At 69.9% G+C, this 10163-nt stretch overlaps 1 protein-coding gene across 1 annotated transcript in view; it reads right to left on the bottom strand.

The window, feature by feature from the left end:
* CELSR2 (cadherin EGF LAG seven-pass G-type receptor 2) overlaps positions 1 to 10163 on the bottom strand; it is a gene marked incomplete at both ends in the record, with an annotated part of 34963 nt that overhangs the window by 1785 nt on the left and 23015 nt on the right. The window contains 13 exon segments of the mRNA XM_084275812.1: positions 593 to 736; positions 852 to 940; positions 1706 to 1836; positions 1926 to 1996; positions 1999 to 2047; positions 3014 to 3140; positions 4110 to 4186; positions 4294 to 4406; positions 5456 to 5630; positions 6192 to 6392; positions 7191 to 7317; positions 8454 to 8621; positions 9586 to 9847. Of these exon segments, the coding sequence (XP_084131938.1) occupies positions 593 to 736; positions 852 to 940; positions 1706 to 1836; positions 1926 to 1996; positions 1999 to 2047; positions 3014 to 3140; positions 4110 to 4186; positions 4294 to 4406; positions 5456 to 5630; positions 6192 to 6392; positions 7191 to 7317; positions 8454 to 8621; positions 9586 to 9847 (1734 nt within the window).

Raw genomic sequence — 10163 nt, 5'->3', positions numbered from 1 at the left:
AGTGTGGGGGGACCCCTCCCAACCCATCCCCACTGTGCGCCTTCCCCCCCCCTTCCCCCCAAAACAGCCCAGCCAGGGAGAGGGAACACCCCGTGCCCACCCACCTGGACAGGGTGAGGGACCCCAGCAGCACCCCAAACAGGGCAAGGACCCCCCCCCACACCATCTCCACTGGGTGGGGTGAGGGACTCCCTCCCCCCCCCCCCCGCCCCCAACCTATTGGGTGCCCCCATCTGCATCCCACCCCCCCACGCCCACTGGGTGCCCCCCAAGACCCCCCCTCCATGCCCACTGGATGTCCCCCAAGACCCCCCTCAAGCCCACTGGGTGCTCCCCAAGGCCCCCCCTCCCCTTGTCCCCACTGGGTGCCCCCCAAGACCCCCCCCTCAAGCCCACTGGGTGCCCCCCAAGGCCCCTCCCCTCGTGCCCACTGGGTGCCCCTCAAGGGCCCCCACTCCATGCCCACTGGGTGCCCCCCAAGCCTCTCCCCCAAGCCCACTGGGTGCCCCCCAAACCCACCCCCCCATGCCCACTGGGTGCCCCCAAGGCCCCTCCCCCAAGCCCACTGGGTGCCCCCCAAGGCCGGCGTTACCTGGGGAGGGCAGGGGGGGCCCGGGCAGGGGGTCCCAGCCCACAGGGGGGGCATCGTCTTCGCTCTCAGAGGAGTGTGTGGAGCCGTAGGAGCCGCTCCGGTCGTCCTCCAGCGACAGGTCACTGTCCGAGTCCGTGTCGTGCTCTGGGACACAAACACACACACACACACACACACACACACACAAGGTCAGGGGGTGCCCAGGGACCCCCCCCCCCGAGCCGCCCCAGCTGAGGCCGGGCAGACTCATTGCACCTACCCTCGGGCTGGTCCTGGGAGTCGAGGAAGAGCCCCCCGGGCTCGGCCAGCGCCCGCTGCCCCGGGCTGCCCGCCAGCCCCGAGTCCTCCCTGCCAGAGAGGGGACAGCTGCACCCAGCGGCACCCTGACACTGTGTCACCCTCCCACTGTGTCACCCTGCCACCCAGCACCCTGACACTGTGTCACCCTGCCACCCTGTTACCCCATCACCCTGACACTGTGTCACCCTCCCACCGTGTCACCCTGCCACCCTGTTACCCCAGCACCCTGTCACCCATCACCCTGCCACCGTGTCACCCTGCCACCATGTCACCCTGTCATCCCATCACCCTACTACCATGTCACCCTGCCACCCAATCACCCCATCACCTTGCCACCACCAACACTCTGCCATCCCAACACCCTGCCACCATGTCACCCCATCACCCTGTCACCCTGCCATCCCAACACCCTGCTACCCTGTCACCCTGCCACCACCATCACCCTGCCATCCCAACGCCCTGCCACCCCATCACCCTGTCACCCTGCCATCCCAACACCCTGCCACCCCATCACCCCATCACCCTGTCACCCTGCCATCCCAACACACCGCTACCCTGTCACCCTGCCACCACCATCACCCTGCCATCCCAACACCCTGCCACCCCATCACCCCATCACCCCATCACCCTGCCATCCCAACACCCTGCCACCCCATCACCCCATCACCCCATCACCCTGCCATCCCAACACCCTGCCACCCCATCACCCCATCACCCCATCACCCTGCCATCCCATCACCCTGCCATCCCAACACCCCGTCACCCCATCACCCCATGACCCCGTCCCTCCGTCACCACATCCCCGGGCGGTACCGGCACACGAAGGGGATGTAGCTGTGGTGACTCTTGCCCGAGCGCGCGGTGCTGTGCAGGGAGCCGCTGGAGCCGCCCGTGGGTGCTGGGTGCAGCCGCCCCGCCACGTAGGTGCTGTCACAGCCGTAGGCCTGCCGGGGGGGGGGGAGCGGGCATCATGCCATGGCTAGGGGGGTGCCCCTCGCCCCCCCTCCCCTCCCCGGTACCCCCCGGTACTCACAGGGGTCAGGGTGGATTTGGTGGCCAGCGCGGGGTCGTGGCCGCGGCGCCGGGCGCAGCTCAGCCGCAGCTCCGCCGCACCTCCTTGCTCAGCACCACGCAGAAGAGGAAGATGAGGGGACCCTGATGGGGGGGGATGAGGGGGTGGTGGGCATGGGAGGTGTGGGGGTACCAGCCAGGGGACCCCACTGCCACCACGAAGTGGGTTAAGGTCCCACCAAACCCAATGGGTAACCCTCACCGGCACCCCAAACTGGGTGAGGGGACCCCCAATCCACTGGGTAACCCCCCCACCAGCACCCCAAACTGGCTGAGGGACCCCCAACCCACTGGGTGCCCCCCTGCAGCACCCTAAACTAGCTGAGGGACCCCAAACCCAATGGGTAACCCCCCCATCAGCACCCCAAACTGGCTGAGGGACCCCCCAACCCCCTGGTTGCCCCCCATCAGCACCCCAAACTGGCTGAGGGGTGCTGATGGGATGGTACAGGGGGCACAGGAGGGGGTCACTGTCCTGGGGGGACACAGGAGGAGAGTCACTGTCTTGGGGGGCACAGGAGGGGGGTCTCTGTCTCAGAGGGACACAGGAGGGGATCACTGTCTTGGGGGGGTCACAGGAGGCGGTCACTGTCCCGGTGGGGGGCACAGGAGAGGGGTCACTGTCTTGGGGGGCACAGGAGGGGGTCACTGTCTCGGGGGGCACAGGAGAGGGGTCACTGTCTCGGGGGGGGGGCACAGGAGAGGGGTCACTGTCTTGGGGGGCACAGGAGGGGGTCACTGTCTCGGGGGGGGGGCACAGGAGGGGGTTGCTGTCGAGGGTGGGGACACAGGAGGGGGTGGCTGTCCGAGGGGGGGGGCTCAGGAGGAGGGGGGCTCAGGAGGGGGTGTCTGTCCGGGGTGGGGGTGCTCAGGAGGGGGCGGCTGTCTGGGGGGCGGGGGGCACAGGAGGATGGGGGGGCTCAGGAGGGGGTGGCTGTCCTGGGGGGGGGCTCAGGAGGATGGGGGGGCTCAGGAGGGGGTGGCTGTCCGGGGGGGCTCAGGAGGATAGGGGTGCTCAGGAGGGGGTGCCTGTCCGGGCTCCCCGCTCACCTGGAGGCAGTTGGAGGCGGCGAAGAGGTAGTGGAAGAGCAGCGCGTCGCTGTTGACGGAGAGCAGCGCCAGCAGCCAGGCCAGGCTGGGCAGCGCCAGCACCACCACCGCCGTCTGCAGCCCGGAGCTGGGGGCACCGCCGTCAGACCCCCCTGCGCCCCCCAGGGTGCCCCAGCACCCGCTGCAAACCGCGGACACCCCCGCATCCCATAGGAGGCTGCCACCCGCAACTGTCCCTGTACCCCATGGGTGCCCCTGTCACCCACGAGCACCCCATGCCCCTCCCCATCACCCAGGGGTGCCCCAGCACCCCCATAGCCCCCACGGGTGCCAAGCAGGATGATCCTCACATCCCACATCCCCCTGCCCACCCATGGGTGCCAAGCAGGATGATCCTCACATCCCACATCCCCCTGCCCCCAATGGGTGCCCCAGCACCCCCATAGCCCCCACGGGTGCCAAGCAGGATGATCCTCACATCCCACATCCCCCTGCCCACCCATGGGTGCCAAGCAGGATGATCCTCACATCCCACATCCCCCTGCCCCCAATGGGTGCCCCAGCACCCCCATAGCCCCCCACGGGTGCCAAGCAGGATGATCCTCACATCCCACATCCCCCTGCCCACCCATGGGTGCCCCAGCACCCCAGGGCCCTGGCCACCCGTGGGTGCCCCATGTCCTTCGTGTGCCCCCGTCACCCACAAGTGCCCCCTGACCCCCTCACCACCTCGGGTGCCAACCAGGACTGTCCCCACAGACCATGTCCCCCTGCCCCCCATGGATGCCCCTGTACCCCAATGCCCCCCTACCACCCATGGGTGCCCCTGAACCCCAACACCCCCTACCACCCATGGGTGCCCCTGTACCCCAACACCCCCCTACCACCCATGGGTGCCCCTGTACCCCAATGCCCCCCTACCACCCATGTCCTTCACATCACCCCCAGCACCCCTGTGTGCCCCAGCACCCCATAGCCCACTGCAAACCGCACCCCCCCTACACCCCACACTATGCTGCCCCCCATGGGTGCCCCAGCACCCCGTGCCCGCCCCCCCCCCCCCACCCATGGGCACCCCACGGCCCGGCTGACTCACACTGTCCCCTTCTTCTCGAAGCCCTGGGGGGTGGCACAGGTGGCCCTGGCCGCCAGCACGAGGAAGAAGATGCTGACCTGCAGCAGGGACAGGGGGGTGAGCGGGTTTGGGGTGCAGGGGGAGGGTTGGGGCACCCATGGGTGCCCCTGGCATCCCCCCCCACCCCCCAGCGCCCCGTACGCACGGCCACGGCGCAGGCGATGGGCCCGGCCAGGCTCCAGACCAGGCTGTCGTGGATGGAGAGCCAGCAGAAGTCGGGGTTGCCGTAGCCCTCGGGGTCCAGCCCCACGGCCAGCCCTGCGCAGGGACGGGCTTGGGCCGGGGCTACGGGGCCCGGGGCGGGGCTACGGGGATTGGGGCGGGGCTACGGGGGCAGGGGGAGGGGCTACGGGGATTGGGGCATGGATACGGGGCCCGGGGGGCGGGGCTACGGGGCATGGGGGCGGGGTTACAGGGCGTGGGGCGGGGCTACGGGACCCGGGGGCGGGGCTACTGGGCTTGGGGGCGGGGGCTATGGGGCTTGGGGGCAGGGCTACGGGGCTCGGGGGAGGGGCTACGGGGCCTGGGGGCGGGGTTACCGGGCGTGGGGCGGGGCTACGGGGTTGGGGCGGGGCTACGGGGATGGGGCGGAGCTACTGGGCTTGGGGCGGGCTGCTGGGCTTGGGGTGGGGCTACGGGGCCTCGGGGAGGGGCTACGGGGATGGGGCGGAGCTATTGGGCTTGGGGGCGGGGCTACTGGGCTTGGGGCGGGCTGCTGGGCTTGGGGCGGGGCTATGGGGCCTGGGGCGGGGATACAGGAAATGGGGCGGGGCTACGGGGATGGGGCGGGGCTAGCGGGCTTGGGGTGGGGCTACTGGGCCTGGGGGCGGGGCTACTGGGCTTAGGGCGGGGCTACGGGGTTTGGGGCAGGGCTACCGGGTTTGGAGGCGGGGCTACTGGGAATGGGGCGGGGCTACGGGACCTGGGGGAGGGACTACCGGGCTTGGGGGCGGGGCTACGGGGCCTGGAGGCGGGGCTACAGGAGATGGGGCGGGGGTACGGGGATGGGGCGGGGCTACGGGCTTTGGGGCGAGACTACAGTGATGGGGCGGGGCTACGGGGTTTTAGGGCGGGGCTACGGGTCTTGGGGTGGGGCTACAGAGCCTGGGGGCGGGACTACGGTGATTGGGGCGGGGCTACGGGGCTTGGGGCGGGGCTACACGAGATGGGGCACAGCTACAGGGGTGGCTGAGGGGACAGGGCTGCCCAGGGGGGTTGATGCAGGTGGAGGTGTGGGGCGTGGCCATGGGTGGGGCAGGGTGGGTTGGGGCCAGGGGGCGGAGCCGGGCCCTGTGGGGTGACCTCACCGGTGATGAAGGCGGGCAGCCCCCAGCCCAGGACGTGGTAGAAGCGCATGGGCCCGCGGTCGACGTGGCGCGGCTCGCTGCGGCGCCGGTACAGGTGCAGCCCCTCCAGCAGCGCCCAGCCCACCGCGCTCATGTAGAGGAACTGCAGCAGGATGGCCACCACCGTGCACGCCAGCTGCGCCACAAGTGTCACTGTCACTGTCCCCACCCCACCCTCCCCAGCTCACAGGGACCCCACCCGGGAGGTGCCCAAGGAGCCCCGCTGCACCCCCAGGACAGACCCCTCAATACAGCCCCATCCCTTCTGCCACACCCTGGGTGGTTCAGCCCCTTTTGTAGCCCCACCCCCTCAGAGAGACCCCACCCCTGAGACCCCACCCACCTTAGCACCACCCATGGTAGCCCCAGGACCACCCCCCCCAATACCTTGGAGCTGGGGGATCCCCAAGCCCACCCGAGCCCCACCCCATCTTAGCACCACCCATTCCAGCCCCAGGACCCCCCCTGACTCCTGCTGCCACACTCTGGGGGGGTGTGTCAGCCCCTTTTCTAGCCCTCCCTCCTCTGAGAGATCCCACCCCCTTGGAGAGACCCCACCCCTGATGCCCCACCCCACCTTAGCACCACCCACTGTAACCCCAGGACATCCCCCCCCCACCCAATACCTTGGATGTGGGGGACCCCCAAGCCCACCCAAGCCCCACCCCCTCACCCCCACCCTGTCCCCTCCCCGCACCGGCAGGTCGGCCTGGTTGATGCCGAGCAGGAAGACGAGCTGGGCGAGGAGCAGGGCGGTGGCGCCGTGGCGGCGGATGCTGTGGCGGTTGGAGCGCAGCCCCCGCAGCCCCCCCAGCGCCAGCACGGCCAGCAGCAGCCCCGCCAGCCCCACGCCCAGCGAGCCGTAGGTCAGCGCCGCCAGCGGCAGGATCTCCCCATTCTGTGGAGACACCCCCCAAACCCCAGGGATCCGTCGGCAGGCGCCCGGCGTCGGCACGCAGCCGCCATGTGCCGCGGGAGGTGGCGGCTCACAGCCCCGCCCACAGCGCCTGGCCACGCCCACAGCGCCCCACCCCCTGCGGGCATCGGCCAATGGGATGTCCTGTCTGCCCGGCTCAGTCCCGCCCCACCAGAACCCTGCCCAATGAGATTCATCCATCCATCCATCCATCCATCCATCCATCCATCCATCCATCCATCCATCCATCCATCTCAGCCCCGCCCCATTGGTACCCTGTCCCACTCAGCCCTACCCACCCCCTTAGCCTCGCCCATCGGTACCCCAACCCAATCAGCCCCATTGGTGCCCCATCCAATGAGATTCATCCATCCATCTCAGCCCCACCCCATTGGTACCCTGACCCAATTAGTCCTGCCCCATTGGTGCCCCACCCAATGAGATTCACCCACCCATCTCAGCCCCACCCAGTGGTACCTCACCCAGTCAGCCCCACCCAACCCTCTTAGCCCCACCCCATCAGTACCCTGACCCAATCAGTCCTACCCACCCCCTTAGCCCCGCCCATCGGTACCCCAACTCAATCAGCCCCATTGATGCCCCATCCAATGAGATCCACCCACCCATCTTAGCCCCGCCCCATCGGTACCCTGACCCAATCAGCCCCGTCCATCCATATAAGCCCCGCCCCACCGAAGCCATGCCTCAGTAGGCCCCTCCCCATGGGCCCCACCCAGTTTAGCCCCTCCCCCCCTTCACGGCCCCGCCCCCGGGTCCCACCTCGCGGCGGGAGATGTCCATGAGCACGGCGAAGCTGGTCAGGTGGTGACACTGGCAGCTGACGTGGCTCCGGTTCCGGAAGACGATCTCACAGCCCCGCGCCGACCAGCCGCCCGCGCCGCCCGCCCTGCGCCGGCACCCTCAGCCACTGCCCGGGCACCCCGGGGCACCCCCAGGGCACCCACACCCCCCCGCCCTGCGACACCCACACCCCTGAGGGACACCCTCACGGATACCCGCATCCCCTCAGACACCCACTGCCACCCTCAGCCACTGCCCAGGGCACCCACACCCCTGGGACACCCCTCAGGACACCCACAACACCCGCCCTGGGACACCCACATCTCCCTGGGACACCCTTCAGGACACCCACCCTACCTGGGGGGACACCCATTGCCACCCTCAGCCACCCCCCAGGGCACCCACATCTCCCTGGGACACCCTTCAGGACACCCACCCTACCTGGGGGGGCACCCATTGCCACCCTCAGCCACTGCCTGGGGCACCCACACCCCTGGAACACCCCCCAGGACACCCACACCCTCCCCAGGACACTCACATCTCCCTGGGACACCCCCAGGGACACCCCTCAGGACACCCACCCTACCTGGGGGGGCACCCACTGCCACCCTCAGCCACCCCCCGGGGCACCCACGCCCCTGGGACACCCCCCAGGACACCCACACCCACCCCAGGACACTCACATCTCCCTGGGACACCCCCAGGGACACCCCTCAGGACACCCACCCTACCTGGGGGGACACCCGTTGCCACCCTCAGCCACTGCCTGGGGCACCTGCACCCCCTGGGACACCCCCTGGGTCTCCCTCAGGGACACCCGCACCCCCTGGGACACCCACCCCACCCGGGGGGACACTCACCCCACCCAGGGACAGCCCCCCCAGGACACCCACTGCCACCCTCAGCCACTGCCCAGGACACCCCCATCCCCCCCAAAAGGACACCCACTGCACAGTTATCCCCTCCCACCCCCACCCACGACACCCCCCAGCTGTGTCCCCACAGACAGGGCCCCCACCCAAATGCCCCATCCCTGGGGGTGTGGGGGGGGGTCACCCCACATCCCCATTCCCATGTCACCCCCTAAGGGGCCGAGCTGTGTCCCTGTGACCCCCCCCACATCACCCCAGGGGCCGAGATGCCCCATCCCCACACCCTCTCCCTATTAGTTGGGCCCCCCCCATGGCCACCCCAGGGGGGGGGTCCCCACCCCTGTGTGTCCCCCCCCCTCACTCCTCTCACAGCAGCGAGTGGTTCCAGAAGACACAGATGGGCTTGGAGCGCTCCTGGGTCTCCAGCAGCCGGAACTGGAGGGTGATGGGCTTGGCCAGCGCCCGCGGCGCCCGCGCGCCCGCCGCGTGCACGCTGATGCTCACCACAGGGGTGTTGATGACGGGACGCTTGGGCACCCTGGGGTGTGAGGAGGGGTCAGGGGGCACATCCCAAACACACACACACACACACACACCGGGGTCCCAGCACCCCAGAGATGCGCTCGCTTCCCCTGGCACCCCATGGTGCCCCCCCCCACAACCCATGGTGCCCTCCCAGGATGCACACAGCACCCCATGGCACCCCCTCAAACACCCCATGGCACCCCTCAGCACCCCATGGCACCCCTCCAGCACCTCCCTATCGCCCCCCTGGCACCCCATGGCACACCCCCAGGACCCCATGGCACCCTCCCAGGACACCCCCAGCACCCCATGGCACCCCCTCAAACACCCCATGGCACCCCTGGTACTCCATGGCACCCCCCAGCACTCCCCAGCACCCCATGGCACCCCACGGCATCCCCACAGCACCCTTCCATTGCCCCCCTGGCACCCCCCAGCCCCCCCCATGGCCCCCTCAGCACACCATGACACCACACAGCACCCCATGGCAACCCCCACAGCCCCCCACATTGCCCCCCTGGCACCTCCTGGCACCCTCCACTCCCCCCCATGGCCCCCCCAGCACACCATGGCACCCCCCAGCACTCCCCAGCACCCCATGGAACCCCCACAGCACCCCCCCATCGCTCCCATGGCACCCCATGGCACCCCCCAGCACTTCCCAGCACCCCATGAAACCCCCCCAGCACCCCCTATGGCCCCCTCAGCACAACATAGCACCCCACAGCACCCCACGGCACCCCCACAGCACCCCCACATTGCTCCCCTGGCACCCCCTGCACCCCCCAGTCCCCCCCATGGCCCCCCCAGCACACCATGACACCCCACAGCACCCCACAGCACCCCCCCAGCACCCCCTATGGCCCCCCCAGCACACCATAGCACCCCACGGCACCCCACGGCACCCCCACAGCACCCCTCCATTGCCCCCCTGGCACCCCCTGGCACCCCCCAGCCCCCGCATGTCCCCCCAGCACCTGAGGCTGCGCTTGTCGGTGTCGTACTGCTCGGGCAGGAGCCCGGCCAGCGTGCGGTAGATGATGACGCTGGCGATGGCCTGGCCCTCGCCCAGTGCTGGGTGGCGCTTGTGCCGGGTCACCAGGGGCACCTGCTCTTCCTCCTCCTCATCCTCCTCCTCGTCTGCAGCCTCTTCATCCTCCTCCTCCTCCTCCTCCTCCTCCTCCTCCTCCTCCTGCCTGCCCGTGCCCCGCGGCGCCTGCCCGTGCCCGGCGGAGGGGCCTGGGGTGGGTGGGTAGGGGGCTGCCACGATGCCCTGCCAGCACTGCAGCTGTGCTGGGGACCCCCCCAGCCCCACCCTGGGGTACCCCCATCCCTGCAAACCCCACCCTGGGGTCCCGACATCCCCACCAAGCCAACCCAACCCCAAGATCCGCCCCCATCCTCTCCAGCCCCACCCTAGGGTCCACCCATCCCCACCAACCCCATCCCAAGGTCCCCCCATCCTCCCCATCCCCACTCTGGGGTCCTCCCATCCCCCCTAGCCCCACATTGGGGTCCCCCCATCCACGCCACCTCAGGGTCCCCCCATCCCCCC

The sequence above is a fragment of the Gallinula chloropus genome, assembly GCF_964237585.1.
Source record: "Gallinula chloropus genome assembly, chromosome: 27".
In the NCBI taxonomy this organism is placed as follows: domain Eukaryota; kingdom Metazoa; phylum Chordata; class Aves; order Gruiformes; family Rallidae; genus Gallinula; species Gallinula chloropus.
Note: the sequence above shows the minus strand (reverse complement) of the source record. Positions and strands in the feature narration are given on the sequence as shown.